At 35.2% G+C, this 24979-nt stretch overlaps 1 protein-coding gene across 1 annotated transcript in view; it reads right to left on the bottom strand.

Annotated features, from left to right (window-relative positions):
• LOC128984816 (uncharacterized) overlaps nucleotides 1-22529 on the bottom strand; it is a 186597-nt gene extending 164068 nt beyond the window's left edge. Inside the window, exon 1 of the mRNA XM_054404217.1 lies at nucleotides 22367-22529. Within this exon, the coding sequence (XP_054260192.1) occupies nucleotides 22367-22427 (61 nt within the window). The 5' untranslated portion in view covers nucleotides 22428-22529. The remainder of the gene's footprint in view (nucleotides 1-22366) is intronic.
• Between the last annotated feature and the right edge of the window lie 2450 nt (nucleotides 22530-24979).

The raw sequence follows: 24979 nt of genomic DNA, 5'->3' as shown, positions 1-24979 counted from the left end.
TAATTCTCTATGAGATTAGTGAAAATTGTGGAATTCTATGGACTGTACATGCTTTACTTAAAACACCACGGGTGTTACTTAAACATAAAGATTTTCTATATACTTACAATTTTAGATGAATCAGGGGGCATGCTGACATGATTTTATATTTACCTGTAACAACAAACAAAGATGTAGGAATCAAACTCGTTATTTTGACACCTAAATACTTAATACAATTAAATGTTTCTCTGTTACACTATTTTCTTTCGCCCGTCATACCTTATTAATGTTTACGATTTAGGTGTCGTGTTAAAGCTTAAGACCTAGATCTAGCGGAATGACGAATGGTAACTTAAACGATCATTTCATTTTGGGGTTTAATTTAGGGTTTCATTCGGGTTTTCGTTTAGTGTGATTTATTTCTATGGTTCAATTTGAAAGATCCAGTGATGCTGACCAACGGTTTTAAAATATATGACTTGTAATTTAAAACGGCTGATCCTTCATTTGTATGCCACAGTCTTAAGCAAACACAATTATTTGGATACAGTATAAACACAAAGGATGATGTGCTTTTTGCCTCTAAAATCTTTTAACTCTGCTAAAATAAGCTATATGCGCACCGTTCTTCTCGTTAACCTATATTTTTAAATTGCTGGATTTGTAACTAGAGTATTAGGCGAAGTTTTGTGTTTCAATGCTTATTGTTTATCTAAAAATCTAAAACTGTTTTATCTATCTCCATCTCGTTATTCTCTACCTGTAATTGTCTAACATTAGCGTAGTACGAATCTGTAACATGCTAGTCCAGTTTAGTTTTCCTCATCACGTCACTATTTTAAGGCAGTTTTAAACAGAGATGTGAAGGTTGTAAATTGAGGTAATATTTATTTTGGATAAACCATTTGAATATTTAATTATAAAACGGCTCAAATCAGCTTTGACTTGTTTCATAATATTGACAGGGATGATCGCTGGTTTTAAGCTCACTGGTTTCATCCCTTTATAGGCTAGTCAATCTAGAGTCAAAATAAGCCTAACATCAAACTTAAAGCAATAGAAATGAAATATATGGGATTTTGTCAACAAAGGGGTCCAGAACATCATACTAAAAATCGAGAAAAATCGAAGTGGCGGAAAGCCGCCATATTGGAAAAAAGCTTCCGCCATATTGGATTTATGTAAGCTTTTAGTAAAATGGATATAGTTTGACAACTAAGCGTCTTAAAAATCTCCAGTTTGTTTTAATAGCTTCCTCATTAAGTCTACTTCAAGATAACAACAACTTTTATGTTATTTAATATTTTTTTTGTTTAAATGAGAAAGCTTTAAATTAAAAAAATACCAAATTTCAAAGATTTTTTTTAGTAAAACCTTAATTTTTTTGCAAATACAAACTCGGGTGATATAAACATACATATATTGTGGCTATTAAAAAATCTGCATTAAATTTCGAACAATAATAATTATCATATCAGTTTGTATCTTGCTTTGAAGATGGGATATATTATGGGATATATTTGTTATTAGTCATCTACTAATCTACTAATCTACTACTGTTACTAGCCATGATGCGCTGACTGTTTTTATATTTTTTTATTTTGCAGGTTAAGTGTAAGGGCCATGTGGCCCTAACTTTGCCTGTTGAAATAAAGGATTTTCATTTAATTTCATTTCATTTCATTCATTTCATTTCATTTCACCGCTACTTCTAATCCGGGTGAAATACACTTTGAGGTAAGAAAAATTACTTTAAGAAAATTTAAGCCATATTTTGAAATAATTTATACAGGATAATATACTAACAAAAATCCGACAAAATCCGAGCATGGGAACACTGAAAAAGTAGACGTTTTCAAACATAACAAAATTCAATTTTTCATAATAGACAATTACAGTAGTAGTCAGATAAATATAAGAAATTACCTTACAATTTTTTTCAATGTAACGTTTTATAGTTTTATTTTTAGTGTTGGGTTTGTTGGGAGTGACATACTAAAAGTTATTAAAAAAAGGGTCCGCCCGAAAACCCCAAAAATGACTATTAAAAATGGCGGCTTTTTTTAAATTAACAAATAAAAAAAACCACGTGCATTTTTATGAACATTTTTCGAGAAATTGACTTGGTACCACTGCTGATACTTATTCATTTTTTAGTTCCTAATTTCGATAGATAATCCTTTTTTGACCGCCATCTTGGAATGACATATTGGATATAAATAAAATATTTTAAATGTAATGATAGTTTTGTGACACATAAATTTAAACTAGATTTTTACGATGATTTCAATTCTAGAACACTTTTTTAGGTATCCTTTTTAGTTTTCAAACGACCCCTTACATTTCTTATGAACGTTTCGTACTTTGAATTTTTTTTTATGATATTTCTTACATCTCCAGTTATTATTAACGCTTGCAGTCCGTTCTAGCCTTAAACTATTCAGTGATGTAAGGGCTGTCATTTAATTATTTGTGCTATTGATCATTAAAATCTGAAAATTTTGAGACGAGCTACAAACCACAACACAATATGAAATTGACCTTTTTAGAAATAAGACGTTATTAAAATATTTATATCTCGGGTTGTATTAACAACACGAGATATAAATCTTCACATATTATCTTCATATAAAACGTCACCAAGTTCTTTCTGGTCTTAAATTACCCAGTAAATGATTGGCTTTCATTTTATTAATTACTAAATAAAATCTGACAAAATTTAAAATGAGACATGGACTTTTATTTAAAACTAGCAGTTATCCAGCGCGCGTTGCTGCGCTAATAACTATTATTTGAAATTTGAGTTTTTCCTTCTTTACGATGAATATTAAAAACGTATACCAAAAACAAAAAAAAATTGTATTCTTTTAATTGCCAGTGGATAAACTATGTTTTTTTCGTTTTTTTCATTTGGTTTATATATAGGTATATAAGTTTTTTAGGCGTACCTACTACCTCGTGAGCACGCAACATACAGCTGTCCGTGTGTAAAGCATACATTTTCTAAACTTAACCCGGCGACAGTCAGCGATTGCCCTTGTGTCTTATAATGGTGACTGCGAAAGAAAGACGAAAGGAAATTATAGTCGCTTCAATTCAAAGGGTAATTCCGATGAAATCATCACTATTCTAGGGATTAAGACTATTTCTCGTTTAAACTTACTACTGATGATTGTTGTTTGAACCATATTTGGTGTAATGTTTTTAATCGTCAGTCCGGTTCCGTTGCACAGCATCCGTGGATTCGCACGTAAGTTTCGCATTAGTATCATTTGAGCTCTTCTTTCAATGACAGTAATGTGGTGGGTTAATGACAAATTGGGAGGCATTTGAATACCTGACATAGCTCACACGATTATTTTTCACTTAATAATTTATGTTAGATTGTGTGGGTATAGAACAAAGGAAAAAAGTTATTTAGGCATTGCTATCCCTTTTAATGTTTATAATACTTTGATAAAGGTTTTGTATGTTTACATATTTAACATTGGAGAATTCAAACGTTGTTCAGTGCACTGGTATGCTGTGTTTAGGTTTTAGTCAATGGTTTGATATATATGGACTTATCAAAAAGTATAATAGTTTTCTGTGCTGCATTCTGTAAAAACAGGGTGGCACTATTTCAAATCATGAGTAAAACAGAATGTTGTGATTATTCAAGCCTACAAAGCAGTTGGTGAAAGTAAACAAACTGCTTTTAATTTATATTTATTGTATGAATTGTAGTTCCAAAAGTCTGACAATCGACAATCGACCCCTTAAAACCCTCTGGGGCGGAGCCCTTATGACGGATCTGCACTAAACTTCACACACACTATCCTTGAACAATACCTGGAAGTTTCACTACAATCTGTCTAGCGGTTTCGGAGTCTATAGGACACATACATACATACATACATACTTCCTCTTTTATAGGTATGGATTAAATAATTTTTATTTAGAGAATTGTCTTCAGTTAAAGACGTTTATCCTCAATTCTAAATAAATAAATACGTAATCCATAGCTAAAATAAGAGTCAATACTTTGCCGAATTATTTAAGACTATAAAGCGTTTTTGGAGTTATTCAAGATTGAGGATATATGTATTTAACTAAAGACAGTTTTCAAAATAAAATAAAATAATTTGAAATGAAGGTTCATGAGTCAATTTAAATTTGTCAGATTTTATTTAGTGATCAATAAAAATTAAGCCAAACATTTAATCAATACATTCAGACCATAAATAACTTGGTGACGTTTTGGCAACCCAAAATATAAATCTTTTAATAAAAACTGATTTCCTAAAAAGTCAATTTAAGATTGTGTTGGGGTTTGTAGCTCGTCTCAAAACTTTCATATTTTAGTTATCAATAGCCAAAATAATCAAATGACAGCCCTTACATCACTGAATAATTTAAGGCTAGAACGGACTGCAAGTGGTAATAATAACTGGAGATGTAAGAAATATCTTCTTTTTTTTAATTCAAGGTACGAAACGTTCATAAGAAATGTATGGGGTAAAGTTTTCGTTTTAAATTATCTTAAAAGCGAAAAATGATATTTAAAAACGCATTCCAAAATTTAAATAATCGTGAAAATCTAGTTTAAAATGGTGTGTCATAAAACATCATTAATTTTAAAATATTTTATTTATATCCAATATGGCGATCCAAGATGGCGGTAAAAAAAGGGTTATCTATCGAAATTAGGAACTAAATAACTAATAAATATCAGCAGTGTACCAAGTCAATTTCTCAAAATATTTTCATAAAATTGCATGGGTTTTTTTAATTTGTAAATTTTAGGAAAAGTTGCAATTTTTCATATCGTTTTAGGCGGTTTCCCGTGGATAATTTTTGAACAACTTTTAGTATGTTACTCTGCCACCCCAACACTAAAAATAAAACTATAAAACGGTTTCATTGAAAATTTTAAGGTCATATCCTATATTTCTCTGACTACTACTGTAGTTGTCTATTATGAAAAATTGAATTTTGTTATGTTTGAAAACGTCTACTTTTTCAGTGTTCCCAAGCTCGGTTTTTTCGGATTTTTGTTTGTATATTATCCTGTATAAATTATTTCAAAATAATAGTCTAAATTTTCTTAAAGCAATCTGTCCCCCCTCAAATTGTATTTCACCCGGATAGATGTAGCGGTGCAGCGCGCGTCAAGGCTAGCGTTCCAAGTTGAAGAATAATGACAAATATATCCCATAATATATCCCATCTTCAAAGCAAGATGCAAACTGATGTGATGGTTATTATTGTTCAAAATTTAATTCAGATTATTTTTATAGCCAAAAAATATGTATTTTCATATCACCTGAGTTTATATTGGCAAAAATTTAAAGGTTTTACAGTACTAAAAAAATCTTTGAAATTTTGTATTTTTTAAATTTAAAGCTGTCTCATTTAAACAAAAAAAATATAGAAATGATATAAAAGTTATTGTTATCTTGAAGTAGACGCTATTAAAACAAACTGGAGATTTTTAAGACGCTTAGTTGTCAAACTATATCCATTTTACTAAAAGCTTACATAAATCCAATATGGCGGAAGCTTTTTTCCAATATGGCGGCTTTCCGCCACTTCGATTTTTATCGATTTTTAGTATGATGTTGTGGACCCCTTTGTTGACAAAATCCCATATATTTCATTTCTATTGCTTTAAGTTTGATGTTGGACCGTATTTTGACTAGCCTATTACAGATTTCACAGGTGGTGTTTAATAACGATGTCAGTTGTCAGAAACGCCATCACTGAGAGATAAATGACAAGACCCCGAGGCCGTCATCAGCTGTTTTGCCGCGAGCTGATGTTTAGGCCTACGTGTATGGTAATTGTCAGCAACCTCCAATCCCTCAACTACGCTGCCACACTTTTATTTAGAAAGAATTACCATAGACTAACCAACAGTATGTTTTATCTATGGAATTACAAACGTCAGTTTGGGATTGATAAATATACTTATTTTCACGTTAGGTTACTAACGCAAGCGAAATTATAAAAACAATGATGAAAGTATTCGGGATGTTACACTGTCACAAACAACATATTTGGTAGTTTTTCGTTAAACTTTAGCAAAAACAGCCGGTTTTAATAAGGTATAGAGTAGCTCTTATAAAGTAAAAAGCATTTTTAGGACACTGTTTAGTAAAATTCTGTTGTTATAAACTCAGTTGTAAGCTTCAATAGAATCACGAATGCATCGAAATTATGTATCTGTTTATTTAATCGGTTATAGCTTATTGTGCCATTCTTGTCAATAGTTCGACATATCGATGTATAATGTACAATATCGTAATCGTAATAGACTGCATGGACGAATGGATGAATCGCTAACTAGACAGCTGCTTGTTTACATTAGCATAATTGAAAACGAGTTGGAAGAACATGAAAAGTATTTTATTTTCGTTTTGTAACTTTGTTCGCTAGAAAAATTGTGCAATATGACCAACATGTAGTTCATCACAGGGGCAAAAAGGGTTATTTCTAAGAAAAGAGGCACTTTACACCCTAGTGATTGGATATACTATCATAACTGTAATATTTGGGTACCAAACTATTCTGTTATCAATACTGTAATTATTCGCCATTATCATTATTTACCTTGCCATGTGAGGTAGTAATTATTAAAAAGTTCTCACCGAGTTATTGTTTCAGATAATACGAGTATTTATTGTAATGTAATTATCAAAGAAATAAATAGTTTTGCATTATGTTCGTTCAATGCTGTTATTAGGTTCAACACACACAAACACATTCCAACCTCAATACCGAGAGTTGTGAATGCCAGAGAGATCAAAAGTGAAATCAACAGTCAAGGACTCGGAGGTGATTGGTAATTCGTACAAATTGAGGGGTAATCCAAGACTCTGTTGTAACTCACACAAGGTTGGTAGTGGTCGTATCACCATCAGCCATCAGTCATGAGTGTTTATATACATAGCCTGTGTGACGGCAGTGGTAGCCTACTTTCATATCACACCGTGTGTTGAATGTACGGACTCGGACCGTAGGATTCGTCATAACCTCCAGCCCTACACAGCTACACACCACTTTCTCCTGCGTGTGTAAATGCGTGTGAAAGTGACGGTCCCTCATTTAGTGAGCGCTGCTCGTCGTTTCACTAATCCACAAATTATAGCTCATTAGTTAGGACTATAGTTTTCAGTTGAAAAATTGCCAATAGTACTAACAAAACTGTTAAAATATATAGGGTTTTAACGTGATATACTACCTATAACGAACTCGTCGTAGGATTGCCAAATAAGCTTAACTTTAACGTTGGCTATGCACATGTTATATCGCAGTCCTGCAGACTTGCATGAACGGTTGCAGAGTGTTTGGCGATGGTTGGAGCCAGATGGTAGATGGTAGGCTTTGTGTGGAGGCGGCAAGGCGAGGGTGTAGGAATGTCTGCATCTTGATAGCTGTAGCTGCCAGACACATAAATACAGGACACTAGTATTGTCCACCAGACAAATAAACTGAGGGTGTCTTGCACTTATATGGCTTAATACATATCATCATGTGTGAAAATTATCAAATGTAAATCTTTAAAATACTTTCTTTCAGGGTAAAACATTTCAATTTCCAAGAGGTAATACTCCTTGTGTAGTATATTGTTTGCATGTGTAAATATTATTAATTAGAAGAAATATTGAATTATGGTAGTGTGTTTTAGTTACGGCAACTGTATTTGACAATCTTAAATCAACCAATCTTAAAGTGAGTAAAAATTAAAATGTGAAACCAGGCACAGCAATGTAGATACCCATTGTCCATATGCCGCTGTCGTTGGATATAAAGGTGTTACTATAATACAAAATTATAACTGCATTTGAATAGTTATACTACGTCGAAATTGAAATGAGTCCCAGAAAAGTTAAACATGGTAATTGCAATGTAGCCTCGAATAACACTCGATGCACATTTTAATTAACAGACTCATTGTACAGCCTCTCTCAATCAGTCGTCACCCCCTCCCCCACACATCACTTCCTCCCCTCCACAGCTAAGAGGGTGCAACATGGCAGCGGTGTTATTAATCCGATACCAAACCCAAATAATAATAAACTAGGATAAACGAATAAAGTAGGATGCTGCGAACAAGATTCAACCAGCAATTCCACTGAAGAAAGTCAGGTTCATTAGCCTAAATACAACTTATCACAAAGAGATCTGAATCCTCTGTGAGATGTTTTGGTCTAACTTCATTAGCGACTGATCAAGATCTCTTATTTTTCTCTGTGCATTGCATTTTCCCCCGTTGATTAAATCAAGTTATGCCAACTGCATACGTAACTAATTAAAATACCCTGCCGAAGCTACCCTGCAGATTAAGCGAATTACCATTTATTTGTTTGGAATTTTTATCGATTTTTCTAATAAGAATAGATTCCTAATAATTAGGTTTGCTGCTATGAGGAAAGAAAAGTGTTTAATTGTAAAACGTTAATACTATCGTATGAAATAAATAAATTTTTTAAATTTGATCAAAATATCTATAATCAAGATCACTACAACAGTTTACCTTATCCATAAGAACAGCGTGGTAATCTTCAAGTATTGTTGGTATTTTCTGCACCACTTCAATATGCAAAACTATTTCCTTTTTAAAATTCTACAAGATGGTTGTAATGAAATTTGAGCATTTTTTGCTTTCAAAGGTACGTTTGGAAAAACTCAAAACATGTGATAAACCCTATTTTTATAAATTTTAAAATCCCATAACAACCTGTTTCGATCTTGCTGGTTCGCGAACTCAATTGAGTGTATTCAGCTCTACACGTTTGTGCCCAATTGTATCAAAGTTTAGCCAAAATTATTCAAGTTATCTCAACGAACAAAACATTACGTACAAAAAATATACATTTTGTACGAATAGTGTTTTTGGCCTCTAGGGAAATCAAAATAAAACAGTATCGGCTGTGGGTCTAGGGCTTACCGTGCCACCTACGGTAATACTATTAATTAAATACCATAGGCAATAGCTTATTCCCTATCAGTTAATTCACTCAAACGTTTTTTAAACGAAATACGCTGCATTGTTACGATAGCTTAATTATACTTAATTAGACTTAATTATCCTATTTTTTATTACTAAGTAGGGTGAAAAACATTTTGTTACTCAGTAAAATAGTAAATGGAGTTTGGTGGAATGTAAGTAATCATTGGTAAGCTGTTTCAGATTTAAAAACTGTCATTCGAATTACATTGAAATTGGAAGGTCCGGGTGGTTTTTCACACCTGAGAGTGCTTTGAGGTGAAACGCTTAATCTATGTAAAGTAATTTTCAGTAAAAATGTTGTGTGTTGCTTTCGATTACTTATTCCAACTTATTATTATAAAATGATTTTTCTTTTGACTTAAATTACTCAACAAAAATCATTATAGAAAGTACAAATTTGCCATATGAGAGTCGTATTATTAGAGTTGTTTGAGCAAAACAAGTATACCAGTTACCTGTTAATAATATAGCGGGTTTTACCATAAAAAGTAGGCTAAGTACTTATATTTTTTAACCTTCTCTCTACGTCCTCGAAGTCTTGGCAGGTCTTTTGAGAACCGACTTGACATGTGCAGCTCTTGGACAAGAAAAACGACCATGGCTAACGTGACAATGGTATTGGGAAAGCTACAGTCCGTTGTAGCTGCATGACTACATGGATGCAAGGTACATGGTTACTGGTGTGTAGGCTAAATCATGCGGCTTCACAACATAAATCATATCAGGTTTGGATATCTTTACTCTTATCTCTGCTAAGAGTTTTCTTAATATTTTTGAGAAAGAATGTTTCAGATTACTTTATATACATCTTTAAGCTTTCAAGATTTGACTTATTTTATACCCTTTAAGTTTCACAAACCACTTTCCCAAGACGACCAGGAGGTCGTCGTCTACATACAATTCAAATTAAGAACAGTGACTCACTAAATATTTACTAACAACCAAAGAGAAAATGATCAGCGCGCTGCGTTGCAGATTGCTACAATAGCTCATAAAAGCATTACACCCATCATAACTGAGAGAAGTGAAAAGTCACTTATAATTGCCTGGAGGAGACATAATTACGCTTTACATCAAATAAACCTTGTCAAGCTCAACTGTTACTCATAAATGTTGGATTGGCACTTAGATTAAATATACGTTATATTGATTGGACTCAAGTAAAATTATTAATGTCTGCGAATGAATAGCGTCAGTGGTTTATTTAGAAATAACGCGATGTCCTATTAACATTTAAGTGTTTGTAAGATATTTTAATCCTTTCATGATTTGATCCGTTACTGCCTCGCCGAGATAAGGGTACTTTTTAAATCTGAAATACACCATAGTGTAACATTTTTAAGTTTGATTTCATATAGACTACTCAATGCGGGACATTTGTTGAAAATGTATCGAAAAAAAAATGAAACTTACAATATAATTTGACATATAGAATAAATCACTTTGTGCACCAGAATGCATGAATTGAACTTACCTCTATGCGTTAAACCTAACTACCGATCCCAGTAACATGCGACTGTGTAGTTTGTAAATGGTTTACTGCAGTTTATACTCCTGCGTAGACGATTTATTGTAAACCATGAACACAAACGTGCATGAACCTCCTACCAGTAGTTGCCCGAGCACTAGCACTGTAACATGCGACCGTGTAGTTTGTAAATGGTTTACTGCAGTTTATACTCCTGCGTAGACGATTTATTGTAAACCATGAACATAAACGTGCATGAACCTCCTACCAGTAGTTGCCCCAGCACTGTAACATGCGACCGTATAGTTTGTAAATGGTTTACTGCAGTTTATACTCCTGCGTAGACGATTTATTGTAAACCATGAACATAAACGTGCATAAACCTCCTACCAGTAGTTGCCCCAGCACTGTAACATGCGACCGTGTAGTTTGTAAATGGTTTACTGCAGTTTATACTCCTGCGTAGACGATTTATTGTATACCATGAACATAAACGTGCATAAACCTCCTACCCGTAGTTGCCCGAGCACTAGCACTGTAACATGCGCCCGTGTAGTTTGTAAATGGTTTACTGCAGTTTATACTCCTGCGTAGACGATTTATTGTAAACCATGAACATAAACGTGCATGAACCTCCTACCAGTATAGTTGCCCGAGCACTGTAACATGCGACCGTGTAGTTTGTAAATGGTTTACTGCAGTTTATACTCCTGCGTAGACGATTTATTGTAAACCATTTACATAAACGTGCATAAACCTCCTACCAGTAGTTGCCCGAGCACTAGGACTGTAACATGCGCCCGTGTAGTTTGTAAATGGTTTACTGCAGTTTATACTCCTGCGTAGACGATTTATTGTATACCATGAACATAAACGTGCATGAACCTCCTACCAGTAGTTGCCCCAGCACTGTAACATGCGACCGTGTAGTTTGTAAATGGTTTACTGCAGTTTATACTCCTGCGTAGACGATTTATTGTATACCATGAACATAAACGTGCATAAACCTCCTACCAGTAGTTGCCCGAGCACTAGCACTGTAACATGCGCCCGTGTAGTTTGTAAATGGTTTACTGCAGTTTATACTCCTGCGTAGACGATTTATTGTAAACCATGAACATAAACGTGCATGAACCTCCTACCAGTAGTTGCCCCAGCACTGTAACATGCGACCGTGTAGTTTGTAAATGGTTTACTGCAGTTTATACTCCTGCGTAGACGATTTATTGTAAACCATGAACATAAACGTGCATGAACCTCCTACCAGTAGTTGCCCCAGCACTGTAACATGCGACCGTATAGTTTGTAAATGGTTTACTGCAGTTTATACTCCTGCGTAGACGATTTATTGTAAACCATGAACATAAACGTGCATGAACCTCCTACCAGTAGTTGCCCCAGCACTGTAACATGCGACCGTATAGTTTGTAAATGGTTTACTGCAGTTTATACTCCTGCGTAGACGATTTATTGTAAACCATGAACATAAACGTGCATGAACCTCCTACCAGTAGTTGCCCGAGCACTAGCACTGTAACATGCGCCCGTGTAGTTTGTAAATGGTTTACTGCAGTTTATACTCCTGCGTAGACGATTTATTGTAAACCATGAACATAAACGTGCATGAACCTCCTACCAGTAGTTGCCCCAGCACTGTAACATGCGACCGTGTAGTTTGTAAATGGTTTACTGCAGTTTATACTCCTGCGTAGACGATTTATTGTAAACCATGAACATAAACGTGCATAAACCTCCTACCAGTAGTTGCCCGAGCACTGTAACATGCGACCGTGTAGTTTGTAAATGGTTTACTGCAATTTATACTCCTGCGTAGACGATTTATTGTAAACCATGAACATAAACGTGCATGAACCTCCTACCAGTAGTTGCCCGAGCACTAGCACTGTAACATGCGACCGTGTAGTTTGTAAATGGTTTACTGCAGTTTATACTCCTGCGTAGACGATTTATTGTAAACCATGAACATAAACGTGCATAAACCTCCTACCAGTATAGTTGCCCGAGCACTGTAACATGCGACCGTATAGTTTGTAAATGGTTTACTGCAGTTTATACTCCTGCGTAGACGATTTATTGTAAACCATGAACATAAACGTGCATGAACCTCCTACCAGTAGTTGCCCCAGCACTGTAACATGCGACCGTATAGTTTGTAAATGGTTTACTGCAGTTTATACTCCTGCGTAGACGATTTATTGTAAACCATGAACATAAACGTGCATGAACCTCCTACCAGTAGTTGCCCGAGCACTAGCACTGTAACATGCGCCCGTGTAGTTTGTAAATGGTTTACTGCAGTTTATACTCCTGCGTAGACGATTTATTGTAAACCATGAAAATAAACGTGCATGAACCTCCTACCAGTAGTTGCCCCAGCACTGTAACATGCGACCGTGTAGTTTGTAAATGGTTTACTGCAGTTTATACTCCTGCGTAGACGATTTATTGTAAACCATGAACATAAACGTGCATGAACCTCCTACCAGTAGTTGCCCGAGCACTAGCACTGTAACATGCGCCCGTGTAGTTTGTAAATGGTTTACTGCAGTTTATACTACTGCGTAGACGATTTATTGTAAACCATGAACATAAACGTGCATAAACCTCCTACCAGTAGTTGCCCCAGCACTGTAACATGCGACCGTGTAGTTTGTAAATGGTTTACTGCAGTTTATACTCCTGCGTAGACGATTTATTGTAAACCATGAACATAAACGTGCATGAACGTCCTACCAGTAGTTGCCCGAGCACTGGCACTGTAACATGCGCCCGTGTAGTTTGTAAATGGTTTACTGCAGTTTATACTACTGCGTAGACGATTTATTGTAAACCATGAACATAAACGTGCATAAACCTCCTACTAGTAGTTGCCCGAGCACTAGCACTGTAACATGCGACCATGTAATTTGTAAATGGTTTACTGCAGTTTATACTCCTGCGTAGACGATTTATTGTAAACCATGAACATAAACGTGCATAAACCTCCTACCAGTATAGTTGCCCGAGCACTGTAACATGCGCCCGTGTAGTTTGTAAATGGTTTACTGCAGTTTATACTCCTGCGTAGACGATTTATTGTAAACCATTAACATAAACGTGCATAAACCTCCTACCAGTAGTTGCCCTAGCACTAGCACTGTAACATGCGACCGTGTAGTTTGTAAATGGTTTACTGCAGTTTACACTCCTGCGTAGACGATTTATTGTAAACCATGAACATAAACGTGCATGAACCTCCTACCAGTAGTTGCCCCAACACTGTAACATGCGACCGTGTAGTTTGTAAATGGTTTACTGCAGTTTATACTCCTGCGTAGACGATTTATTGTAAACCATGAACATAAACGTGCATGAACCTCCTACCAGTAGTTGCCCGAGCACTGTAACATGCGACCGTGTAGTTTGTAAATGGTTTACTGCAGTTTATACTCCTGCGTAGACGATTTATTGTAAACCATGAACATAAACGTGCATAAACCTCCTACCAGTATAGTTGCCCGAGCACTGTAACATGCGCCCGTGTAGTTTGTAAATGGTTTACTGCAGTTTATACTCCTGCGTAGACGATTTATTGTAAACCATTAACATAAACGTGCATAAACCTCCTACCAGTAGTTGCCCGAGCACTAGCACTGTAACATGCGCCCGTGTAGTTTGTAAATGGTTTACTGCAGTTTATACTCCTGCGTAGACGATTTATTGTAAACCATTAACATAAACGTGCATGAACCTCCTACCAGTAGTTGCCCCAACACTGTAACATGCGACCGTGTAGTTTGTAAATGGTTTACTGCAGTTTATACTCCTGCGTAGACGATTTATTGTAAACCATGAACATAAACGTGCATAAACCTCCTACCAGTATAGTTGCCCGAGCACTGTAACATGCGCCCGTGTAGTTTGTAAATGGTTTACTGCAGTTTATACTCCTGCGTAGACGATTTATTGTAAACCATTAACATAAACGTGCATAAACCTCCTACCAGTAGTTGCCCGAGCACTAGCACTGTAACATGCGCCGGTGTAGTTTGTAAATGGTTTACTGCAGTTTATACTCCTGCGTAGACGATTTATTGTAAACCATGAACATAAACGTGCATAAACCTCCTACGAGTATTTGCCCGAGCACTAGCACTGTAACATGCGACCGTGTAATTTGTAAATGGTTTACTGCAGTTTATACTCCTGCGTAGACGATTTATTGTAAACCATGAACATAAACGTGCATAAACCTCCTACCAGTAGTTGCCCGAGCACTGTAACATGCGCCCGTGTATTTTGTAAATGGTTTACTGCAGTTTATACTCCTGCGTAGACGATTTATTGTAAACCATGAACATAAACGTGCATAAACCTCCTACCAGTAGTTGCCCGAGCACTGTAACATGCGCCCGTGTAGTTTGTAAATGGTTTACTGCAGTTTATACTCCTGCATAGACGATTTATTGTAAACCATGAACATAAACGTGCATGAACCTCCTACCAGTAGTTGCCCGAGCACTAGCACTGTAACATGCGCCCGTGTAGTTTGTAAATGGTTTACTGCAGTTTATACTCCTGCGTAGACGATTTATTGTAAACCATGAACATAAACGTGCATAAACCTCCTACCAGTAGTTGCCTGAGCACTGTAACATGCGACCGTGTAGTTTGTAAATGGTTTACTGCAGTTTATACTCCTGCGTAGACGATTTATTGTATACCATGAACATAAACGTGCATGAACCTCCTGTAGTTGCCTGAGCACTGTAACATGCGGCCGTGTAGTTTGTAAATGGTTTACTGCAGTTTATACTCCTGCGTAGACGATTTATTGTATACCATGAACATAAACGTGCATAAACCTCCTACCAGTAGTTGCCTGAGCACTGTAACATGCGCCCGTGTAGTTTGTAAATGGTTTACTGCAGTTTATACTCCTGCGTAGACGATTTATTGTATACCATGAACATAAACGTGCATAAACCTCCTACCAGTAGTTGCCCTAGCACTAGCACTGTAACATGCGACTGTGTAGTTTGTAAATGGTTTACTGCAGTTTACACTCCTGCGTAGACGATTTATTGTAAACCATGAACATAAACGTGCATGAACCTCCTGTAGTTGCTTAAGCACTGTAACATGTGTGCAAGTACAGAAACTCGCTTGCCGCTTACTGCTGGCATTCATCATCTACTATTGTTCGGCATTCTCCTGCATTAGGAACTACTGTAAGATGTAACAATTTGTACGGAAGATAAATCCCCATGCCTCGTGTGTTCAATGTAATGAACTGTAGTTCTACACATAAAATACGATTGTATTGTTTTATATAGGTATATATATGTATAAGTTTTCAGATATTATTCTCAGGATGTTTTTCTATCTGTAGACGTTTTATCATATCATTCCTTAGAAGTTTAGTAATGACTAACATAAACTATTGTTGACGGCGTTGTTGGTGCGCTTGCCTACCTTTTAAAGTACAGTCTGATGGTTTAGTAGGTAGATCCCTATAAAATATCTAGGCCTAATAATAAACATCATAGCTTTCATGTGTTTTTTTTTCTAATATAAAGATCAACCAGCACCTCTTATACTACAAAATGTATATATACCATGTACCTTGAACATTTTGAGTGAAGTGTTTGTCATGTTTAATATAAATTAGTATTTGACTAGTGAATACTATACTAGAATACCTATTACTTTTGGAATTGACGGTAATTTCAGCGTCTTTATATCCATCAGCCATGGAAGAATATAACTAACATTTAATTATTTTGAAGGAAAACTGTGTTGCGAATTTGACATTTAATTGAAATGTTTAAATAAATATTTTTTACGGACAGTAAAATATTTACTTAAAGAATTTTACTTGGTTTTGCCATGAAATAATAACCTTTTACCTACTAGCGTATCGGGTTTCTGCCATAACATATTTTGTTATCAGCGTATTAGCGCGTAATTCCATTATAGCTCCAGTAACACCGCGATTGCCTCACAAGTTCATTTGTATTAGTTTGCCTTGTCAAGTGAAACTTGTCTAGAACACTTTGTAGGGTTGTACTATCCAATTTAGAACATGATCCAACTGTAAAGAAACTAATTAGAAACCCTTTAACATATTCGTTTAATAACTTTTTTTACGACCACACAATATTTGGTTCCATATAGATTTAGCTTATTTTAGTATCGCAATTTTTTTAACCAATAACATCATACTTTAGGAATAGGATGAATTATAATATTTCTTTCGATAAATAAGGTAGCATCGGTTTTGGATTTCAGAGCGGTAAGTTTTAATCACACAAAGGATTAGATTCCTGGGCTTGGCCTTTTCCTAGTACAGACGATGCGGGTACTGTGGTAATTCACAAATGACCATTTTATATGTTTATGGGAACCTCAGATGGATGGATGAAGATAAAATAAGTACTGTCACTAAAATAATAGGTTAATAGGATAATAGGTTTAGTACTCAGTATCTGCAGCAATACCAATAGTTCCGATCTCTAGCTCTTCTTATCTTCTTATTTTTGGTCTGAAAAATCTCTTCTGATCTTTCAGAAGATCTCCATATAGCTTTGTGTGTATTGGTTAGCAAACAAGATTAAAATAGTTTACGCTATTTTTAGTTCCTGTAAAACTCTGTTTAACTGTTTAACTCCTGTTGTTAAGTGTTAAATATCTTTTATAAAGCATATATCCATTGGTGCTGCTTTCTGTATACGATGTTTTCGATCAAACTGACAAAAGTATCGTGAGTGACGTGTGTTGATTTTCCGCCTTGTTTTGAACTACTGTAAAGCCAAACAATTGTTATTCCCAATCTCTACACCGCAGATGCAGGTGCAGGTACTAGCGATGTTGTGGGGGGGGAGGGGGGGGGTGTTACGCAGACACAGTGTTGTGGTTGCACTAGCGGTAGAAAGTGAGGCTTGCTGCGTCCACCGTGACCAACTGTCCAACTCTGTGGACGTTCACTACTTCACTCCAGTCCAACACCAACACCGCCGTCGTCTCGGTCCAACTCACGCATATCGAAACCGAAACCTTTGCATCATCCACTCTATGTCAAAATACCCCAGGACTGAGTGCCAAGGCCAGGCCTGCAGTCATATTGAGTCATGAAATGTCACAGATGGGTCCGCCAGTAGATCCGTCATTGAGTCATGACCAAGGTCAACTATGTATCGTAGGTCCTTTTAACCATTTTGGTGACGTATGAATACCTTATTAATTTACCGATGATGTCAAAATTAATTACATTTGCCAATAAATATGAGCATAAGCTTTCCCCTTTTTATATGTGACTAGTTTTGACTCCATTGCTTTGCGTATTTTAGTCATAAGTATACTTGGAAAACTGAATATACGTAATGCTGTAATACTGCTATTGTAAATTTACTGAAAGAAATATGCTACGTAACTAAAATACGAAATAGTTTAGATGCATTATGCGCTGTAAGCCAGAATTCAAATTCAAATTTTTGTAAATAATCATAATAACAAAACTCTGAATTTAAAGTAAATAGACTTTTGGAGGATTTTATCAATAATATCGATATATAAATAATCTCACACCAGTCGCAGTGGCGACATGCAATATGTCATAGTGTACCGCAGGTAAAATATTCAATTGGCAATATTGGGGTGTAATCCATCTTGGCACAGACATGATTGCCTCGCATCGCGCAGTTCTTCTGTAGGTCAACAATTGAAAATCAATTTGCTCCTACCAAAGAGTTAATTGGTGCCCTTTGTCCTGGGATAGTTGACGGTGGCATTTTCATCCAGTATGTTGGGTGTGTTGGATATCAGGCTGGATTAACATCACAGGTTTTTCCATCAGTGCCATAGTTTATTTCTAGAATTGTTAAAATGGCAAATGAAGATTTAAAACTTACAAAATAATTAACTATAGTCGTCACCATAAGTTATTTCTTAAACAAGTTTTATTTACCATTTTATTTCGGATTTTTTTATAGTGGTCAATATACAAAGCATCTCCTAAAGTTAATATTTTGTTGAGCTTGTTAAATGAAACTGGGCTTAACAGCATTTTTCATAACCTATGTACGTACAAATTCTAAATACTAGCCTTATATAATGAACCTTTACAAAATACTGAGAACCAAGTTGATAGCGTAGTAAAAGTTATTCCTCCTTAATTGTGGATACGATTCGTCTATCAAACAATCTACTAAAAATTATCTGTTAAAAAGTCTAAATAGTTTTACTGTATACTTTTTGTTCCAAATTGAAAAATAAAAACAAATAAAAATGTACCTAAATGCGTATTGAATTTAAATTAACTTAGTATATTTTCTCGATAGCTCGAGGTAATCAGGCACGCATCAATAACAGCTTCAGATGTATAATTCGTAGGTCTGCACAGTTCACAGTTCAATGTGGGGCACTGACTTTAGCTTGGAGCCAAGTCTGACAACACAATAAGCGGACGAACAATGTACGTTTGATTGACTGACCTAGATCATGTGTTTTGACACGACTGAACCAATCAACAGTCCTTTGGTTGTTAAAGTTATTACTTGTACTGCGTTTGTTGCAGTACATCCAGATAAAAGGTAACCGTTTTGAAGGGTCCAAACGCCATAATTTTATTGGGTATGGCAGGGTTAATCTGTCACTTTCAAGGAAGCCATTGCTTAAAAATACATAATAGAGTATATCAAACTACGTGTGACTGGCAAGAATTATAGCTGTATACTTGAACGTTATAAAACTACGGATGGAGTATGGGCAAATTATGTCGAAAAAAACTCTTATTATTTAAAAACTTGAAACCCTAATTCAATTTCAATGTTTTGTAGCATAGTCAGATTATAATAGATTTTCAAAATGAGTCTCCGTCCATATTTACTATACAGCTTCTATTGGTATAACCCATTTTATAGGCAATGAAAATCAACGTCATCACATGCAAATCATATGAACACATCACATGCAACATAATACAAAATTGTTTAGTTAAATTAAAACCCGTTTATTTGAGTGTAAATGAAAGCATTACAACATTTAAATGCATAAAGCTTAGTGTTTCGTGTTGTACAGGAGCTTCGGTTGAGGATGTGGAACAAATATTATGAACAACGAGGTGTTGTGTGTTGAGAGCTGAGAGTGTTTAGAGCGGTGTTCCTACGAGCTACCACCATATTTACAAGACCTACGCCCAATATTTACCTGCCTCCGACAGCGCTGACAAAATACCCACAAGGCTCTGACGGTGAAAAATACACGGCAAATCAATATACTGTATTTCATCAATATGAAAAGTGTTATGTCTGAATCTTGCTGAAATTTTACTATTATTCGTTTGTATTTTGAAAATATATTTTTACACAAATTCCGAAATTAACAAAATTATATGATAAAATATCAAAAGAGTAGGCAGCTATGCTCAACACTAACAACATGACGCAAGTAAACTTGCAAAAATTTTGTTGATTTATTGAGTTGTTTATCCACCCCTACTATGGTTAACGCTTGTATAAGCGTTCTTCGAAAACTAATGTAATCAAAGGTAAGGTATAATCAATGATAATACTTACAGCGCACATTACTTCAACTGTGGATATTCCAATGTTACAAACTTAAAAGATACTTTCTAGCTCCTGATATTAGTCTCAAAAGAGTTTACATCATCCAAATTTATAGTCTCACCACTCACCGAGAATGTATAAGAAATGTTAAGGACAGATTGTGCCCGTCTATTAGGTCAAGGTCTAAGCACTGACTATTGTATTGTAACTGATATATCTATACTACATATATCTATAATGTTTTTTATGTATAACAAAATAGTCAATATAAGACGGATGTTTTATGTTTTTATGCCAAATTTAGTTTGATGAAAAAATAGGGAATAGTAAGTATTGTGTGTAACATTTTTTGTACTAAGTAATTTGATTTGACTATTTTGTTGCAAGATACAGCCATTTTGTAATATTATCAGGGACATGATTTGTGTTGTGAAAAATCTGTTAATAGAAACCACATCAACCTCTTCTAATGAAGGTATAAGCGTTAACATTTGTATGAAATCAATAACATCTTGCTGGACTATGTGTAGACATTTACTCGTTCTCTTTAGCAGGGAAAATAATTCTGCTGTACGTTTGTCGTTAAGTTTTCATCCGTTCTCATTCAGTTTAGCCAGCTATTCTAGGAATCGGAAACCCTCCCTCTCGCAGAACCTCCTCACCTCACTCATCTCCACTCATTCAGTGGAAGACCCCAGTGGTACTATTAGTAGCGCGGTGGTGGTGGATGCCCGTGGACGCGCCTCTTCTGACTTGATAGTGCGTTCACGTCACCGTCACCACAGCCACACGCCTGTCAGACCAAGGCCTAGCAATGATAAGACTTCAACTGTGGATATCCCAATATTACAAACGTACACTACTTTCTAGCTCTTGACATTAGTCTCCAAAGATTTGGAGACGTTCATCGATACTGTCGGGGAAAAAAGTTTAGACACTCGAGTTTGGAGCTCTACAGAAAAATAACAAAAATACTTAGAAAATCACGGATTATATCTTAATTAGCTTTTTTTATTCTACGTATTCCTATAAAAACAAAAAATAGCTCGTTTATAATGTTTTTATGACAGTCGGAAAATAATAAACCCTGTGTTAAACTATTGAAAACCATCTTATGACTTTGACTATTCGCACAATGTTTAAACTAAACGTCACAGTATCCACTGTCACATTTGACTTGTTATGGTCTAGATATACAAACAGCACAAGTGAAATAATGCAAATTAATTAATAGTTTTATTAATCTAATAATTAATTGTCTTAAAAACATTTATAGGCTCCTATTTTATTTTCACACGATCATATATTTCTTGAATTTTAGGCTACATTTAGTTTTCTTCACAACCGGCAATTCTACGTGGTAATATTTAACAGGTAAAAAGATAAAGGGGATATGTGTTAAATTCGTTATTCCTCGGGTACGAGTTTGGAATCATATTTTAACGCGCGATTTGCACTCGGCCCCCCAATTATTAATCTCAATATCACGAAAAAGACTCGTTGAATCTTCAAACGTAATTAATTACTCAAACGAGAAGGACTCGGGATTTGTTTGAATACGGATGTCATTAGTGAACATAGCGTCATTAAAGTTGTTTACGCAGCAAAAGCGCACAGCGAAGAATTCCGAAGTGAGCTTTGTTTTTGTGGATTTGGAACCGTTGTCTATTTCGTCTTTGCTGTAATTCTGGCTTGCAAAATATTTTCAATTCTGTTTAGTGCTACCAATAAACCGTTTCGGCCGTTATCAGCGTTCATTGAAAACTGGAAATTATAAAAGCCTTGATACTGCGTATAGACAGAGTGATCACACTACATATCATCGATTTTAGTTTAACATCTAACTACAGAAGTCTTATCTAAGTTGATCAAATTAACATATTTCTTAGATTACATGTCACAAGTCTCTTTGCCTGATTGCAGATAATATAATCGGTTCCCGTGTTACGTGTTTATTGAAAAACTGTAAACGACAAATATCTACCTGAGGAACTAAGTCCAAAATTAGGATTTTTTTACTTCACCCATTGTACAAAAATGTTAACACAAAAAAAGTTACCAGTTCACAAAAATTCAACCAGTTTGGTGACTCGAGGTCTCCGAACGTAGTTCATAGAAGAACAATAAAGTACTTATTGTTTCCTTGAGGTAATGAAAGTTTAAGACTAAAAGCTACCTACCTGGAGTTTAAATCAGTAATCAGATATTTTTGCTATTGACTGTACACACAGTTTTTGATCACCAAATATGAAGTCATAATTACGGCAAAAACATTTAATAAACAAATTACCAGCACTAAATGATCATACCGTATTTATTTTGTTATCATATAGGAAAGTGTGTTGAGTGTTTTACCTTGTTGTGCTGAGACGAGGGAAACAGCGGCAACAACTAGTAAACATCCAACGAGACCCATGTTGATGTTGTACACATACACTAACTGATCATGGCACTGACATCACGGACACAACGACAGAAGACACAACAACACCGTCGCTGCACGGAGGGCCGACGCAACACTACTGGACTGACTGCCCTACCCTACCCAACCCACCTTCAGTGTAGCGGTGCTACCCCCCCCCCTCTCCCTGTACCACCACCCACACCTACCCGTGGTAGTCATCAGGCCCAGCTTTGATGATATAAAATTCTCTTATTATTTTCCCATCGGTTACGCAATAAAGCAGAACCCTTTGATGAAACTAAGTTAATTATAAGAAACCATTTTTCGAAGCGGTTTCTCGCCAATCAAGAAGTTTTTCAAACAAACGGTTTTATTACAGAAGCTGTTAATTTGAAGTTTGGACTGTCTCAAAGAAAGTTTGCGACAGAAAAGCTTTCTCAGGTGGAAACTGCGCAAATGTATTTGGTTTATTGCATTTTGAAAATCTGCACTTGTGAAAAATTAGAGTCGTACAGTACATACTTATCTATGTTGAAAATTGTGTTCTAATGTACGTGAACAAATCTATCGATATACCTAATACAATAAGGTTTTTTTTTCTGTTGCATCCCCTTTTCAGATGTCCTCCTTAACCGAGTTTCTTTCACGATTGAGATGTCATTAATCTTAAAGCTTATCAGCTTATGTATGATGATTCGAATGGTACGATAAACGGTATTCCCTTCAGGGCTTCAACCTCTTTGCGTTTCAACTATTTCTTACGTTCACTTTCAAAGATCCAGTGTTGCTGGCCAACTTTCTTTATAACTGTTTTAATATGAATCGAAATCTAACAGCTGACCCTTTAGTTGAATGTTTAACAACGCTTGACTGTAAACAAGAGACAGACGAAACAGTTTATGATATTGAATTTCAAATATGCTACTTTTAGCGAATTTCCCATATAGGGAATAAGCTATTACCGTAGTACTCATGGTAAGACCTGGACCCGAGACAGATTTAATTTTTCATTTTGAGGTCCCTAGAGGCCAAAAAAACCATCCGTTCAAATTCATATATATATATATATATATATATATATATATGTGTCCGTTAGCGCGATAACTCGAGCAAAAATGATCCGATTTTGATGAAATTTGGTACAAACGTGTAAACTTACGTTTATTCGAACGAGTTCGCGATCCAGCATAATCGGACCATGGGAACGGGGGATTATGGAGGGTTTTATGGGGTAAAAATGGGTTTTTCCCATTTTTGAACCTAAAAACAAAAAATTTTGCGATTTCTTTCTAAACCATTTTGTAGAGCTTAAAAAAAGAAATAATTTAGTACATTGAAGCGCTGTTGTATGCCTAACGGTCACGGAGAAAATTCAAAAATAGTGTAATTGAAAATTCCCATGTTATTCTTATGGAGAAAATGAAAATTGTTGTAGTTTACTTGTTTATGGGTATATATTGATAAAATTTGGCAAATTTATTTATTTATCCTATACTATTGACGTATGGTCAAAAAACACTTTTTACCTTCCCCGTAGCAGCAAACCTAAGCACTCGTTAAATCTAATGTTATTTAAATAGGGAATAATATGTCTTATTTATGGAAATATTTTAGTAAAAATGTAATCAGACGAGTTGAAATTCGCTTAGTCTGCAGGTTTGCTGCGGCGGGGGTATTTTATAATTGCATCGTGATAGAGGTAGGTAGATAAACAACTCTTCAGTCTTTTACGACGAAGATCTTTGAAAGGTTAAAGAGTGTATTGCATTGCTACTTGTAATTATTATACTTGTAATTATTCAATCAAATTAAATTCAAAAACCTTTATTTCATTCAACATCATGCTAAATATTTGACATCCTCTTGTGCACACGCACGAGGTACATACAATGGTGTTACTGGCAGAGTCTATTCACTGTTGATAACAATACACAAATACAATAAATAATCATGGAATATGAGCTTACAACAATGACGGAGCATTTTTACAACAAAAAAAAAAACAAAAACACATGCAACAAAGAACAATAAAAATACTCATGCTTTTACGAGGAAAAAATAAAGTGATTACATTTCTATACATTATAAAGATTTTACAAAGTTCATAATTTTCTTCTTAACACTAGTTACATTATAGGAACTGTTTAAAAGGTTAATAATTGTTTCGGAAAATGTATTGAAAATCTTAACTGTAAAATCTCTACTGATGAGAAGCACAACTGATTCCTTGACATGTCACGTTTCAAACGTGGAACTACAAGTGTTTATATTTTTGAGGCTCTTGTACATCTTTGATAGTTCTTAATGCCATACAAAGTGTGGTTTTTGTTACAAAATTAATAACAGAAAACAATTATAATTGTGAAAAAGTCAATATATCTAGTTCTTTGAACATGTAAGTTATACTTTTATACTTTGTTTTATTAGATATGTTTCGTAGGGCAAATCTTTGTGACATTTATATTGGCAAAAGAGTTGTTTGATAAGTGCCTCCCCAGTATATTTTTTTTTTGTCCTAGGACGCTAGGCACGAGTCTGGGATTGTTTTTCACATTACTTCAGGC

The sequence above is a fragment of the Macrosteles quadrilineatus genome, unplaced genomic scaffold (genome assembly GCF_028750875.1).
Source record: "Macrosteles quadrilineatus isolate MER2022 unplaced genomic scaffold, UCM_ALF_1.0 Scaffold_1__1_contigs__length_201487025, whole genome shotgun sequence".
Lineage (NCBI taxonomy): Eukaryota > Metazoa > Arthropoda > Insecta > Hemiptera > Cicadellidae > Macrosteles > Macrosteles quadrilineatus.
Note: the sequence above shows the minus strand (reverse complement) of the source record. Positions and strands in the feature narration are given on the sequence as shown.